Source organism: Anolis carolinensis, chromosome 2, assembly GCF_035594765.1.
Source record: "Anolis carolinensis isolate JA03-04 chromosome 2, rAnoCar3.1.pri, whole genome shotgun sequence".
Classification (NCBI taxonomy): Eukaryota; Metazoa; Chordata; class Lepidosauria; order Squamata; family Dactyloidae; genus Anolis; species Anolis carolinensis.
The window spans coordinates 277,459,157-277,476,411 of record NC_085842.1 but is presented as its reverse complement, the minus strand read 5'-3'; the positions used below and the strand labels follow the sequence as shown (position 1 = coordinate 277,476,411).

The following is a 17,255-nucleotide window of genomic DNA, read 5'->3' as shown; positions in this document are numbered from 1 at the left end:
CATACTTAATTTGCTTTAACAGTGTTTATCTTTAACTATTTTGTTGCCATATAATTGCCCATACATTCATTTTCCTCTACTATAACTATGGAGTTATTGATGATAGATGGATGGTTTTGGGGTATCTTTTTATCAAAGACTCTGCCCTCATTTCAGGTTGAATCCCAATGTGATATAAAACCTTGTACAAATATTGACATAGCTAAACAAATATTCATATAGTTTAGTGCAAGAAAAATCTCCCTCGCTGTATCAATCACTATATGAAATTTCTATCTGCCTTCATGGAAGAGAAAGAAGAAAAGAAATTGAAAATGAGATAATCTTAGCTGGACATATTGATGGCTTGACATTTAGACTAGTATCTCTTCATGGTAGCAATACATCACACTAGTGGGAAATTCCACTGAACTTTCTGAAATACCATTTTGGTCCCAAAATTCAGTAGAACGATTTAAGGAGAAACATTTGAGTCACTTCAAGGGAGAAACGTTTTTTAAAATAGCAGTCAGCAAAACCAGGAACATCTGGACAGGGTTTTTTTTAAGAGAGAAAAAGTGACCACTGCTGACATGAAACATTCATAAATCTCTCCTGGAAAACCATTCTGGGATTCCAAGATAATAATAATAAAAAAAGAAGTTTGGGGACCCATTTTGACTCACATTGCTCTGTTGCATATTATCTTGAGCTCTGAAAGAATGCTGTGTCCTGGATGTTTGGTTCTCATTCTTCCTCTTAGGAATTTTATTTATTTATTTAGCCTTGACTGTCCAGCACTTCTACTGATAGTAATTATTGAATAGAATGCCATTTGAATAGGTGTGCTCCACAATTTTGACTGGACTTTCATATCAACTTTATTTTTGCTTGGTCATATGTTGTGCATGAGCATTATTTGCCATCACTCAAGAAGTTAAATGAACTGCATTTAAATATCAATAATTTAAAGCAAGACCATTAAAGCCAAAATTCAGGCTTCTAGGATGGTCAGTCCTAAAACAGCAAATTCCTCTGCTTAAAGATATAAAAATGTAGAACTGATCACAGACACTCACAAGAATACTGAAGCTTTGCAGTTATTTCTCAGGACTGCTTTCACACACTAATCATAGGATTCAGAGAAGCTCCTCCGAAGGTACAATCATCTTTGAAGACAATATTGCCACTCTTGGTATCTTGAATAAATCTATTACTTTCTTTGACATAATATGTAACTTTGTACTTGCATAATTAATTGTTTTGTCATGAGCTTAACTGGTTTACAGTACAGTCTGTTTGGTGAATCTGGGAGGGTTACTGAGTGTAATCCATTAGAAGCATGAAATAAATCTTAAAGAATAATTTGTCATTCTTGTCATCAGTAAGATATAAAAAGCAACTTCAGAAATAAACTCAGAAGAAAATTCAATCCCACAGTGAGTGAGTCAAATGGCACGCTCCTTGCTGTACCTCATATACACTGCAGGTTGCACAGGAAAAGCTCTAACTCAGTTGGAGATTTCAACTGATTGTGACTTGTCACACCATTCTGCTTTGATTGATTTGGACATCACTCCAGATAACAGAAAATGGGAGCTTCTTTAGAATTGGTGAACTAAAACTAAAAAGGTATGAATCACTTTCAGAAAAATCACAATCTACAGTTTGGCTGATCAAGAATCCAGTGACTTTTATATCCAGTGGCCAAGTGAATAAAAGAAGTTGGCATGATATGTTGTCCCTTTATCTATATGTCCAGTGGACACAATTCTCCAGTTTTTGTCAGTACCAAAGATTTTATTATGGGGCCCAGGAGGATTAGCAGAAATTGAAAGCAGTTTTCAGTTTGGACCATCTCTAAATCTACCATGGTTCTTCTAGCTAGGAGTTTTCATTGATGTCACAATCTGGGATTTCTTTGTCAGCTATTCTCAAATTCTCAAATTTGCCTTCTTGGACATCTCTGCTGCTGATGCCTGGAAAGGAATTGTTGTTGCCTTTGTTCCTCTCTTTCCCCTCAAGTGCCATCTTGCCTATCAAAAAGGAAGAGGAATAGCTGCAAGGTTGTGGAAATTACATAGCTGCCACCACTGAGACAATCTAGAGCAGGTATGGGAAAACCTAGGCTCGGAGGCCAGATGCGGCACCTTGGGCTCTTTACTTAGGCCTTCCTCTCTCTCACTATCCTATCAGCATAAGGATATGGTTGCCCACTACATTCTCATACTGAGAGGAGGGCTGAGGCAGTCACACTCAACCTCAGAACCAGCCCTGGGCAGAGCACCTTCCTGGCCTTTCTGACCTGTGCCTTGGTCTCCACTGTCATTGCACTCAGCTGCTCCTCACCAGCATGCTCCCCTTTTTCCAGGTGTCCACCCCTGGCGATGAGGAGGGTGGCTCCTCCTCCACCCCCTCCTTCGCAGTTGTCTTGAAAAGAAGAGTTGGAGCAGGAAGGAAGGAGAGCCCTGGGCAGTCTTGTGTGCCTGTATGACATGTCAAATCCTCCTCTTGACAGGCAGATACCTAGGACTCTCCTTTACTTCCCATCCCTCCTGCTCCTGCTCCTCTTCTTTCTGAGGGGGAACTTGCCCTTGAGAAAGGTACCAGATTCCATCTGATCCTGGATACTAAGCAGGATCAGCCTTGGTTGGTACTTGGATGGGCGACAGTCCATGGATTTCAGAGTAACACATACTAAAGAGTTAATGAAGTTTCATAATAAAATTTCATGCTAATTACTTTCTGAAAGCAATTTAGTCTATTTCGGAAGAAGGAAATAGTGCTGAGGCCGTGCAGCTCGAGCACAGCTTGAGCGTGGATGCAGCCTTGGACCAGGCAAGCAACCACATGTGAAAGCCTCCTTTCACACACCCTTCCTCCCCGGCTTTTCTACCCTGATCCAAGTGCCCTCAGCCTCCTCCATGCCCCCGTCTCTCCAGGCCTACCCCACCCACCACCCCGCCACATGGGCCCCAAGTTAAAAAGTTTGCCTGTGGCTGATCAAACCTGTACAAGTCAGCTGAGGGGAAAAGACCTCTTACCACACACACTATAAAAGCTGCTGTCAGGTTTTCTATTCTTATAGCCACTTTTGTGGAAAGAGTAATATCCCATGGACCTGAAGGGGTGAATTATTAGAAAAGGCTTTTTGGTGGACTCAGGGTCTTGCCAGGAGGACCAGAAAGTTACTTCCCACACACATTCTAATGCCAATGCTTTCCTAGATCCATGTTTAATTGCCTAGCATATAAAAAAACTGGTAGGAAATGTTCTTTATGTATAAGAAATGCTATAGCAGCTGCCTCTTGTCGCAGTATTGAGGAAAGCATCTGTGAGAGTATTTGGTATCAAGGAAAATTCCATGATATAGTTATGCTAGTCTTATGTAGGGTATGACAAGGTGAAAATTGATCTTGTAAATCTTCAGGCCAGTATGAAATGATGAGATGCTTAATATTGCTGTCTCGGAGAATTTATTGTTATAAACATTCTTATGTTCTGTATAGTATCTAGCTAGATAAATTTGAAACCAGATTTTTCTATGATAAAAAAATAAAACAAATTAGAACAGAAAACCAGGGAACAGAAAGAGAGGTTACAAGATAACATTAAAAGTACAGTTCAGGACAAATAAAAAAGAGCAACTTGTTGTATATATAGAGGGACTATGAAAAAAAGACTTATTGGAGAATATTGAACCCTGCTGATTGGTTGCATTTTTCTTTATCCTTCACGGTTCTACTTACTGAGCTTTTTAGTTGCATTGGGGGGGGGGGGGGGCAAAAAAATTGCATGGTGATACACAATACACACACTATATACATGAAAAGGAGATATTCTCCTAAAATTCAGAGCTGCCTTTAAAGTGAAATGGCTCATGAAGTTTAGCAAACCATCACCATTAATTGTATTCTATATATGATCTCAGCCAGCATCAATGTTATCAATTGAATTAATTGCTGCTTGCATTCAAAGATGAACTACTCTTCTGTTTTTAGTAGCTTTAATGAACATATGCTCCCAGTTTTCTATGGATAGTAGGCATCACTCTGATTCTGTTTCTTTCACTCATATATTAAAAACATACAATCTGCTAAAAAGAAATTCTTGCTGTATTTTGAAGAGGTTCAAGATATATAGTTCTGAGCCAACTACCCCACTCTCCTGATGTAGTTTATTGATTGTAGAGCAGATTTCAGTTCTCGAAGGAAACAAAGATGGGTTTCGCTAAGAGTTATTTATGGGATATAACATGTCCTATGCATACAACTATTGACTGGTCAATACGTTTGTTGTGATTTTTCTTAAGAACAATATATAAAGCTCCATGGATTCAACTTTAGAAACAGACATGTTGTGCTTCTTTGTTTAGTCTCAAAAGGCTATGTAGCTGGCTCTGTACCTGGATGTCTGAAAATACGTCCTCTCAACACTTAAAATATACAACTTACTAGATCAAGGCACTTAGAACTGTGTAAAGAAATGCCATTCATTTTCTTAGAATCTTTTGAACTGTAATCAGTATGACTCTTTCTCTAATGCCGATTTAGCCTCAAAATAATTCCATTATAAGATTAAACTGATGAATATGATGGTTATCTAATAAAACCACGTGATCATTATAGACAGTAATTATTGATACATTTATATGGATGATTTCAGCTGTATCTTATTGTGTCCAAAGTAAGATTTTCATAAATTGGGTCAAAAATAAATCCAATGTAACTTTCAGATGTGTTGGGGAGTTAACTATGACAGCAAAACATACATGTGAACAAAAACTGAAGTTTTTGCATCAACTTATTAATATCTATGGTGCTGTAAGGGTTTTTGTCAATTGTACTGTGTGATTTTTAATTTCATGCCAGACCAAATCTATGTATGAATAAAGCAACAAAATACCAATTTTCTTGCCAAAATTTAAGTCACTGGAGGGATGAGCACAATGCAGTTTACAATATATAACGTGAAAAAAATAACAAAAAAATGTTTCCCTAAAATGCTCCCAAACAATGTGAGAGTATACAGAAAATTTAATTGTCAACAAAGGAATTCTGTGGTAAGAACAAAATAGTTCCAAAGCGAGCCTCCCCATAGTTGACGGCTTCTGGCCAATTTTGTGCTTAAATATAATGCACCAAAAAGGGGCAAGCTTTTTATTGCAATTATTGATTTAAAAGCCTTTGACTTGATTCTGTATGATTGTCTTTGGAGTAAATTGGAACTAAAAGCCTCAAGTGACAGGAGACTTTTCATTCTCTGTATTATAACACATCTGCCCAAGTTTGCTGTATCATACTAGGACATCTACCATCATCCAAATACATTTATTTCCATTAGAACAAGGTAACTCTGCATGTCTCTTAAAACAGTATAGCACACTTACTTATACAGATTCTCCAGTGGTGTAGTTAAAATGACAGCAGCTGCAAGTAAATTATTGCAGTGACTGTGTATTTTACAAATATGAGGATTTCTGTCTTTATGTGGACTCAGAAGTTCTCGTACTGAACCACAAATTGACCACAACATCTTTTCACAGGTCATCAGAATTGCTGTAACGTCTGTTCTGTAAAAGACAAAGCAAGAGCTCGAACAGTAAAGTAGACATTGTAATAAAATACGTATCATTTGCTACAATGCAGAAATCATTTCAACACTGGAAAAAATTCTCTGTATTACCTAAAGTTAACAGAATTCTTTGGCATAATGGAAAGAAGAGCTATATCATTTAAAAAGGATACAGGAGGTTTCCCTGATTTTATGGGATGAAGGTAATATGCATATGCATTGAACTGCACATGTCTCTCTATTGAAACAAATAGGTAAGCAATTCAATTGTGGAAATTTTCAATTTCTTTGGGCTATACATGTTGAATTTCAAATAAGTTCATATAAAGATATAAAGTATTCCAGTAGCACCTTTAATATTAACTAGTGGGAAAAATTCAAGCATAAGCTTTTGTGAAGTACTGTCTATCTGATTAAATACAGTCGACTGTAATCTACAAAAGTTTAAACTAGAGATGACTTTTTCCCAGTTAGTCCCAAAGGTGCTATTGAAGTCTTTTAATGTGCTTCATATACTTGTTTACCTATAACAGAAGATAGCTTTTATTGAGTCAGATCATTAGCTTCTCTAGCTCAATATCACTGATATCGACTGGTTTCATGGAGGCTTCTTTCCTAACTCTGTATGGATATACCAAAGATTCATTTTGCATACCAAATCCCATTGGCAAAAGACAAGTCTTGATTTTAACAGTATAGGAATGCTATCTTAACAATGTATGTATTTGCCCATCAAGCTTTTTGAGAAAAGTGAGTGATTTGAACCCAATAAAGCAGAGAATTTGTACAGAATATGATCACACTTATGGGCCCGGGCTGTGGTGCAGGCTGTTGAGCAGCCAGCTGCAGCCAGCTGCAACAGATCACTCTGACCAAGAGGTCATGAGTTCGAGGCCAGCCCCGTGTTTGTCTTTGTCTTTGTTCTATGTTAAGGCATTGAATGTTTGCCTTATATGTGTAATGTGATCCGCCCTGAGTCCCCTTCGGGGTGAGAAGGGCGGAATATAAATACTGTAAATAAATAATAAATAAATAATCTCAGAATATTAGAGAGCAACTCTACTCAAATGTACAACAATCCAATAATTCATTCTATCATAGTAAGAAAGGGGTGCCACCATTTCTCAGAGACATAATTCTTACAGTGGGGAATATATTTTTAGGGACTTCACTCTGAACAGAAAAATCTGTTTCTGTAGCAGATTTCATAACGTAGTCCTATGTGAATGTGTCACATCTGAGCAAAATCTCCTTCTTTGCTATGATTTGAAAAAAATTAGAATTTCATTTTCCCTTCCATGTCATGCACAACTTATGGCCATGTTTAAACTTGGACAAACTATAATTTCATATAATCATGGCATGTTGAAACAAAGCATAAGTTTAAAGCCTATTTTATTATAGTAACCTGTAGTTAAGATTAACCGTAGTTTATTGTTCAGATGATTTACTAACTTGTAAGTCATCTTTTAAAAAAAGCATACACTTCCAATTTCTTCTTTCTGGATACATAGAACAGGAAAGCAGGGAGGATGAACACAAGACCCTAATATCCAATATATTGAGTAAAAGTCAAGCCATGGCATAAAAGGCTTAAAATTAATTAGTTACTGTTCTGTTCCCAGTGGCACAGTGGATTAAACCACTGAGCTGCCGAACTTGCTGACTGAAAGGTTGGCGGTTCAAATCCAGGGAGTGGGGTGAGCTCCCGCTGTTAGCCCCAGTTTCTGCCAACCTAGCAGTTCAAAAACATGCACATGTGAGTAGATGAATAAGTACCCCTCCGGCGGGAAGGAAACGGCGCTCAATGCAGTCATGCCGACAATATGATCTCGGAGGCGTTTACAGATAACGCAGCTCTTCTGCTTAGAAACTGAGAGGAGCACCATCTACCAGAGTCAGACATGACTAGATTTAATGTCAAGGGGAAACCTTTACCTTTACCTACTGTTCTTTGGAAAACATTTTTAAGTATTTATTTTTCCCCAATAGCAATTGACTGGATAATTTCTGTTACTGTTTTTAAACTGATTGTCCTCTTAATCTATATTTTAATATGCATGTTTGTATTATTTTAAATATTAAATTTCTTTATTATCCAATTATTTTTACCAAAAGCATTTTGAATGTTCGGTGAATAGAAGAATGAGAAAAACAATAACACAGTCACTTCATTCATACTACAAAATAACAACCAATAATCACCTTATCTGTGGTGTTCTCTTATAACTGGGTTCAGCTTGAAAATATCTGGAGGCCAAGACTGCCAAAGATTTTTCCAGCACTTCTTTTAGAATCTCCTGGGCTAACACAGGGGGTAGAACAGTCCATAGATCATGATGAAGAGCACAGCAGAAATAATGCCACATCTGGACAGAGAATGAGCATCGTTCTCCCTGGCAAAACCACCAAATGTTAAACAACAGAAACACATCTTCCTAAATGTCAACTTAGATTCCGTGAATCTAATCTACTCAGGCTCAGAGGAATCCCTTGAAGAGCAAGGAATGTGGAATTACCAGAACAAAATTCTCACAAGATTTAAAACATATTTTTTCTTAAAAGGACATAACATCGCTGAAAATCAATGTTCTTGCATTAATCCAAACCACTGACATATATTTGTATTTTTCATACCTAGCTTTTCAGAAAATGGCATGTTCTATTGTTACTCATTTGCTAAAAAATGTACAAATACGCGCAATATCATATCAAAACCAAATTTCACTGAAAAGGGTATCAGTAATGGTCATCCTTCCATTTAAGCTTCTATTTACTATGGCAACTGACTTTCTGTACAGCTGCAGTTGCTGCTAAAGTTAATGTTTCTAAAGAAATATTAAAATTCATACTAGTTTGAGTTATGGGCTATCTGGTACAACTATGAACTACTGAGTTATGGTTTATCTAGTACAAATGATAACTAGAAGCCACTCTGGTCCTGGTTTGAGGGAAGGATATGAATGGAATTAATAATACAATAACAACAATAAACCAGCAGAGGGTTACAGTGGCAAACAGCATCCTTTGCTGGTACACTTAGTAAAATGTTTGGAGGAACCTTGTCTCAGGTTAAAGGATAATACAATATAAAGATAAATAGCTTCTTATATCTACATACCAAGTTAAAGAGGTACATAGAGTCCTACACACCATGATGAATTAAAAATAATTTATTTCTTCATAAAAATGTGTATCATTGTACTATTACAGAGTTAATTTATACCCTTTTTCCCTATGCTTTCCAGTTGTAACATGGTTATAAACCTATAGCTGGACATTCAGCAGAAGAATTAGTGCATAATGTACTCATGGTAACTTGCTAAATATATGTAAATAGCCATTCACTGTTAGCCTTCTAATGCCGTGTAGATATCTCATTATTATATTTTAATAACAGAAACAAAATAGAATAAATCTAAGTGACAATTTAATATCATCACATTTTTACACAAACATAGCTGAAGTCCAGACATCATTATAATTTCCTGTCTAATATGTAATGTGCTATGAAGATCTATTATTATAGATCACTACAATGAAGTATAACTACAAAAATAACCTTACCAGTAGAGAGCACTGCATATAATCTTTCTAAGATTAGCATCAAATCAAATCATTTTATGTGGGCATTTTATTAATGTTTTATAATATATTGTAGTGTGCATTTGTATTTTATGATGTGTAAATTAAAACCATTATCATACATTTTCTGTTATAGCAGTAAAATGCAGGTACTGTATTAAAAGTAAATTAGATAGATCTATTGATCGATCCTACAAACACTAAAAAATAAACATTTTGTTTTAAATGGCCTCTGAATATTTCAAAAATATTGAATGATTTGAATGAAAAAATAAACTCCTTCCTCCTAATGAGTTCCTACAACATTAAAACAGATAGAGAGAATACATTTTAAAAACTTCATGCACATACAAAATTCCTTGAAGCAATAAGAGTAAATATGGTATAAATATGTTGTTGTGTACTTTCAAGTCATTTCTAACTTACACTGGACCTAAGGCAAATTTATCACAGGGTTTTCTTGACAAGATGTGTTTAGAGGGGCTTGCTTTCCTTCCTTTGAGGCTGAGAGGGTGTGACTTCTCCAGAGTCACTCAGTGATTTTTCATGGCTAAATCAAACCTGGTCTCCGGAGTCAAAATCCAGCACTCAAATACTATGTCAAGCAGACTCTCTATATTCCCTAGAAACACTAAAATGTTCAAATCATTCCGTATTTTGAAGCCTTCTAGAGCTTTGTGAAACAAACATTCATTTTTTTAAAAAACGTGTAAACATATTTTCCGTGAAGCACATATTTTATATATACACCTAATTGTATTCTCAGTATCATAGTTTATTTTTATGTAGTTCTGTACTCATTGGTAATTATCTCAAGCTTTTTTATTAAAATTCTTTATATTATTTCATCTGAAAGAGAAAACCTGGATATATCCCTCTATTTGACATTTGTTGCGATTGCAAAATGTTTAAATGGGGAAACATCTGCTATTTTTACAAGCTTCATACAATAAAACAGATGTGGGCATTTTATTTAAAATGTATGTCAGGAATAAGCAGCTGGGCAGTACTGTATAAGCCACTCAGTATTACTTACAGATACACATTATTTTTGAAAATTAGAAAACGTAAGTTTTGAAAATTGCAGATAAAATAAAAACTTGATTCCAAAATATTGTTTGGAGAGCCAGTTTGGTGGCAAAGCAAGTATTCCATCCATTCAATTGGTAAAATAATATTCCAGTGATATTTTTACACCAAACTACAATCTTATACAATGATAACTCTGTTTTGGAGTACAGAATCTTATTACCTATCCTAATTAGGGTATTATCCAGGTTCAGTCACCCAGAAATTGAAACCAATGTTTCAGGTAAGTTTCAAATAATCACATTTTCTGTAAATACGATATAAAAATTGGGTTGCTGTGAGTTTTCTGGGCTGTATGTTTTTTTTAAAGCACTGATCTATACTTTTACCAAATAGAAACCACAAGAAAACGGCAGCTAGTGAAATAAAAGGTTACCTCTGGTAGAAGACCTCAAGTGAAAGAATACTGAAAATGTTTTTGTTTACTTGTGCAAAGTTTGTCCAACCTATTTATTTCACATGTACATACTGTCAAACTGGAAATCTCTTGAAACACATGGAACTACATTTCTTTCCTGCTGTGTAGGAACAAATCTCTATTCTTTCCATGTTGTTTCTGATTCAGGTATCAATTTTCCTGTTAAAGAAGTAATGTCGAGGAGCACGGCTACTTTGTTAAGTGAGGTATATCTATACAATCTCAAAATGTAACAATGTGATACTGACAGAATGTTTCAAACCACTACAAAAAAAACAAAAAACAAAACCCAAAACACAACAAAAAGGAAGGATAGCAAGGTTAACCTCACACCTCGTAAAAAGCTTTGTTGTCATCCCAGTAGTGACTTTCAGCATCCTGTAAAATGCTTGTAGAACAAACTCTGATGCAGTAGTTTGTAACTTGAAACTGAAGAAGGTTGATCAATTCATCATATTGCTGAAGAGGCACTAGAAACAAGGGCCTGTTCAAATGAGAAAATCAAAGGCAAAAGATTTAAGGCCAGTGCAGCAGGAGGTAACAATCCACCGTACTACAAATGGTTTGGATTATTGTGTATCCATCATTCTTTCCCTCTTGATACTTGAATCTAAATTCGTATTTTCTTTAAAATCTGGTCTTTGTTATAAAAACTGTTTGAAAATGCACACCTGCTGTTTTACCAATGTGTACTGTACAATCGTTTTAGGCAAAACGTGTTGTCAAGAAAGAAATCCACTGTCCCTTTAAATAATCTGGATAGAGTTTTGTGTGTGACTTTTTCGCTCTTACTGGAATATAATTTACAATTCTAACATTACTCTTTTTGTTTGAAAGAATGTTCTGTTATAATGGAATGCCACAGAATTTGAGATGTGCAAAATACATGAATATGAAGTTTTATTATTTATATGACCAACAATGTATATGGCAGAAAGGAAATAAGGTAAATAAAAAGAAAAAACATGTGTCCTCCACTTAAAAATCAAATATCTACAGACATGAAAACAACAGAGAAAGTGGGGGGGGGGGGGGGAATCATAAGGTGAGGTAAGGATATGAATTAAAGAATGTTTGCTTCCATAGCAACTCAATGATTTTGTTTGGTTGCAAATGTAAACAAGTAATCCAATACCACTAGCTGTATGTTCCTCATTTGCTACGTCCATTAAAGAGATAGGATAATGAAATATATGCTGGTTTGCAAAGTTACACTTGAGCTTAACGCTGAATATATAGTCAAAGAAGTAATCATAATTTTGCATCCTTCTTCAGAAAATGTATGAATTGCTATAAAATATGTCAGGCCTTGCTTTGTTGCTTTGCCCACCCCACTGTACCTTTGTCCCAAACCCTGTGGCCATAAGGGTTGACCATCACTATAAATTGTGAATGCCTTCAGACTAAGAAAGGACCCCCACCTACTCTAAAATAAAATTTAATGTTACAGGTAAAAGCATCCAGGCAGGATTAATGCTTACACTTCCCTCCCCAGCCCCTCTAATTTGGTATAGGCTCAAAGCATTGTTTAGAGATTTATATTTTTATTTGGGATTAACCACAGCTTTCCATATTGTTCAAAAACTGGATAGTTCAAATAAAACAAGTTCAAGAGATAATCTGACTTGCTTTAACCAACTATCATTAAGATTAACCGCAAATTGGAATTTAGATGACATGCACTAAAGCAGGGATGGACAACCAAAGCTGGGGTGAGGACCAATTTCTGGACTGAGCAAATTTTCCAGTCACAACAGAGGGAATTTTTCTAGCCATTCCTCCTCCCATAGTCTGGGTCTAACAACCTAGAGCCAGGCATCTTCCAAACAGCTGTATAAAATCCACATTGAACTGAATTATATGGCAGTGTGGACAGTTCAAAGCAGATATTGTGGATTATCTGACTTGATATTCTGGATTATATCACTGTGTGGAAGGGCCTCCAGACAGTCAAAAGAAGCACAAAAAAACTCCAGCTGTGATTGTCTCTGTCCCAAGTAGCATTCTCTCATTTGTAGTCTATTCCACTGCTTTTTAAATTGTGGGCCCTGACCCCAAATAGGCTCTCCTTAGCTAAATTTTGGGTGCCAAAATATCTGGTAAGATAAAAAGTTTTCTGAAAGTCACTTTGTGGCTGTTTTAGACATCTACACGAATATGTTATGTAGAGTTTACAGTAGATTCTGCAGATGCTTCAGCTGTACTTCATAAAAAGAAAAATCAGCCTGTTTAGATTGCCTTGCAAATACTGATTTTTTAAAAATCAGTACATGCTTATTTTTATATCTATTTTATAAACTTATATACCTGGGGTCACAATAATTTGAGAGAAGAAGCAATGCTTAGGAACTATAGCTATACTTAGGAGAGTAAAGATCACAGAGAAGGATATGGTAAAAGCCAAACAGGACAAAAAGATTGGATGAAGTATGGCAAGCCTAAAAGAAAAAAAAACATGTTTATTGGATATGGAAAGTATTAGGAAACCAGTCAAGAGAGGCACTGTGTGATCTAGACAGTAAGAACAGTAAATGGTTTTGACGGCTGAACTCTATACACATAAGAAAAGGAAGGAATCAATGCATTCCTCAAGTAAGTGGTTTTGTAGTGAGTGCTAAACAATTTTTTAAAATATCATAATTGGTTCCCTAAGCAGATATATCTTTTGTAAGGTAAGATGTAGCACTACCTGAGGTTTTGGTCTATGCTTCAGGGCGGTATACCTTCTTCATTTTCAAAAAGATACTTCTTACATTATTATACCAAGCAATTATTATGCATGCATGTTCAGAATTTCTTAGAAAACAAAAAACTTGATTTAATTAATAATTTCAATATGCCCTTTTATTAATTCAATAGTGTAATCTATTATCCTGCGTATGTTTGGATCCAACTGTGTTAATCCTAGTAAGAATTTCAGATTACATCACTGATTTAAATATGCTCTGAACCTCAAGTAACTATGGCTCCTTCTATACTGCCATATAAAATTCAGATTATCTGCTTTGAATTGAATTATCTGGTGGATTATTTGGGCAGAGGTTTCAGATGCAACTAGAGCCCCTTCCGCACAGCTGAATAAAATCCCACATCATCTGCTTTGAACTGGGTTATCTGGCTGTGTGGAAGGGCCCTAAGAATCTTTAAGTAGAGTCTCGACAGTGAACAGTAGTAGTAAGTCTGGAAATAAGTTGAAAGGGAAAAGAATGAGTAAGGGAGTTTTATGTCTGAAGCTTCTTTTTTAAAAAAAAGAAAAGAATGCTTTCATTTGTATCATTGAAATAAAATGCTTCATTTGCACATACAGTAGAGTCTCACTTATCCAAGCTAAACGGGCCAGCAGAAGCTTGGCTAAGCGAATATCTTGGATAATAAGGAGGGATTAAGGAAAAGCCTATTAAACATCAAATTAGGTTATGATTTTACAAATTAAACACCAAAACATCATGTTTTACAACAAATTTGACAGAAAAAGCAGTTCAATACGCAGTAATGTTATTACTGTAATTACTGTATTTATGAATTTAGCAGCAAAATATCACGATATATTGAAAACATTGACTACAAAAATGGCTTGGATAATCCAGAAACTTGGATAAGAGAGGCTTGGATAAGTGAGACTCTACTGTATTATGGATACTATTAAACAACATAACAGAGGATACTCACTTCCTACTTGTCTCCTTCATTAAACTATCATACATCTTAAAATGCTGGTGGACATGGACTGCTGTGGAAAGAATAGTGTACAGACTTTGCAGTGGAGCCCTGGAAGGGATATCTTTGCTCCTCTCTTCCAGTCTGGTCAGGACAGCTGTTGCCACTTTGCAGCAGGATTCCACAAAGTCTGCTCTGATTTCCTGGAGAGACTCATCTCTGCAGGCCAAGGCCAATGGAAGTAATGTGTCAAGTTCTTCCATGATATCAGAACAAAACTACGGAACATAAAGGTAGCATACAGTTCTTTTTACTCTTACAGAATTGTTCAATGCATATATAGCACAGTAATAGTATATATGGCATAAGAAAGGGAAACACATAACACTGCTTCAGATAACATGGGGGCATGGCATTAGCTGCAACAACTGATATATTACTGGTACTCAGGAATCAATCCATAACTAGTATTACATTAAAACTTTGCCTTAATTTTAATGAAGACAAAAACATCTTATGGTAGCAAAGTATCTGGAACTCTGGTTAATGAGAATAGCAATTTAATAGATTTAGGCACCCTTTTCGTTTTCTTCCTTTCACTGAAAACCACCCCTTCTATCATACTTCATAGAAAAGCAGAAGCAGCAGTCACAATTTTAATACCAAAAATATTTGCAGAATATGTACATTCAGAGTTAGGCTCCAAAAAGGCCCATGTATACTTTCAGCAGAAAAAGTGACAAAGTGGAGTGGTGGGAAAGACAGTACATCAGGCTCAAGAGATAAATGGTATGTTTGAATTGTGCTCTTCAAGAAAATCACTCTGTCCCCAGAAAATAATATATGAGAGAGTAATAATAGAATAACCCTTCTTCTTGACATGCTTTATATGTTCGAGGTATGGTTTTATTTTGTTTTGCATTCCTTTTCATTTAGTTGGGCATCATTCAAATATGGGATACAGTGCAGTACAGTCTTTGTCATTTTATTCTGTTTCATTTATATACTGGCTTGCAAGAGCAGAAGAAATATCCTTTACTCGAAATGGAATTGTGGGCTGTTTAATTCACAGTTCTTTGATGCGAATCAACAACTCCATGCCCATCCTCCCATGTCAATCCTAACATAGCTTCAGATCAGTAGTCTTTCCCCCCTTACATAGTTTTTCAGTGAAAAACCTCATTGTACAATAGCACACTGGCAGAAACTCAACATTTTGCTTAGTAAAGGTGAAGGTTTTCCCCTGACATTAAGTCTAGTCGTATCCGACTCTGGGGGTTGGTGCTTATCTCCATTTCTAAGCCGAAGAGCCAGCATTGTCAGTAGACACCTCCTAGGTCAGCATGACTACGTGGAGTGCTGTTACCTTCCCGCAGAAGCGGTACCTATTGATCTACTTGACATTTTGCTTAGTGAATAAATAATGTTGATCACCAATCTATGCGAACACATAGCTATCCCTAGCCCCTCCTAATGTAATAGGTCATCATTTGTAGGATTTCTTTTTAATTGCAGTTTATTTTCTACTGTCATCTGGGAATCTATTTGATTCCTACAACAGTGTTGGTCCTGCATGTACATACATCAAGGGAGGGAAAACAAATAAAGTCTAAAATGTTGATGGGTTACAGATCTTTTGATACATGCCTTTGAAATTTGCTTTGGTCGCTCATCCTCATGGATTATACCCCAGGATTCCTTCATGTGCTGCACATTTACACGACACATCACATAGCAGCTAACTGATGCCTGTTCATTCTGCTCCTGCTGAAGAATTTTACTGGAAAAATCTTCAACTGCAATTGTTATGCAGTGTGCGACTGAGGAAGACAAGTCGTTGAATGCATTTCTCCAGCCAAATTCTAGCATACTGGTCTGAAATAGAAAAAGTATACAACAAACATAGAATTGCCCAATATTGCTGATTTAAGTGTCATCATGAATAACCACAACAATCATGATCATCATCATCATCATCATCATCATCATCATCTTCTTCTTCTTCTTCTTCTTCTTCTTCTTCTTCTTCTTCTTCTTCTTCTTCTTCTTCTTCTTCTTCTTCTTCTTCTTCTTCACTTGAGGCTCTTTATACACTCATAGCACAAAACAGGGATTCAGAGAAATGAATAGAAGTAGTGCAAACTCTGTTTGACTCACCAGTGTCATGGTTAGGCCCTGTCCCCAATCTTTAGTTCTTTGTTTCTTTTAATTGTTACTGAATTACAAATATTAATTAATGCAAAGAAAATGGGTGAAAAAAAAGATGTGGAGGAAAATGGGGGGCAAAGACATAGGACATGGATTTGGGCTATGTTTACATTGATATAACATGTCCAAATATATTTACCTCTGATTAATATCTGTGCAAGAGGAGGAGAGTGGGTAAAATTTACAAAGAAAAATGTCTAAAATGTCAAAATTAGTGTTTATCCTATACTAAAATCCCTTTCTTTATAAGACTGAGGAGGAAGATTCAGCTCAAATGTGTCTCTTCTGGAAAACAAAAGATAGACAAGACAAATACTATCTTTTTTGTTATCATCTTCAGATCTGAAATGTGGTCTTATTGAACAAACTTGTAACTGCTTTAGGAAAAAACAAAGTGTGTATGTTTTACAGGTATATCAATGATATGGAACTACTCGTACGTTTCTCCTCACTTTAGTAGCTGTAGTTATTCTTGTTTTTGTGAGGAGGCTGATAAAGATGTTATGTAGATTTTTTTTGCATGTTTCAAAGTTTTGCAGTGATTCACATTGATTATGAACTGAGTTACCCAACTGAATTTAAATGTTAAAAATCACTCAGGAAATTAGGGCCAAAATAAAAAAACCCAGCAAAAATCATCTGGCAAATGAGTCTACATTGTTTTTAAAAAGTGATTGAAATCAGTTGACTAGACGCATACATTTCTGGCAGTGTTTGTGCTGAGAATAGTAAAACATGTTTGGTT

The 17,255-nt window shown here is 35.9% G+C and overlaps 1 protein-coding gene across 5 annotated transcripts in view; it reads right to left on the bottom strand.

Annotated features, from left to right (window-relative positions):
* The window catches only part of kiaa0825 (KIAA0825 ortholog), a 266,901-nt gene that overhangs the window by 153,643 nt on the left and 96,003 nt on the right, over positions 1-17,255 (bottom strand). For 4 of the 5 annotated variants that reach the window (XR_010003920.1, XM_008103055.3, XM_008103050.3 and 1 more), the window contains exons 7-11: positions 15,950-16,177; positions 14,315-14,580; positions 10,979-11,129; positions 7,759-7,949; positions 5,369-5,551 (exon numbers count right to left, since the gene is read on the bottom strand). Coding sequence is in view for 3 of the 5 variants with exons in the window: in XM_008103055.3 (XP_008101262.1) it covers positions 5,369-5,551; positions 7,759-7,949; positions 10,979-11,129; positions 14,315-14,580; positions 15,950-16,177 (1,019 nt within the window). In the remaining 2 variants the exon portion in view is untranslated. Of the gene's footprint in view, positions 1-5,368; positions 5,552-7,758; positions 7,950-10,978; positions 11,130-14,314; positions 14,581-15,949; positions 16,178-17,255 lie in introns of those variants that run through there. The other variant, XR_010003921.1, reaches the window with a different exon arrangement.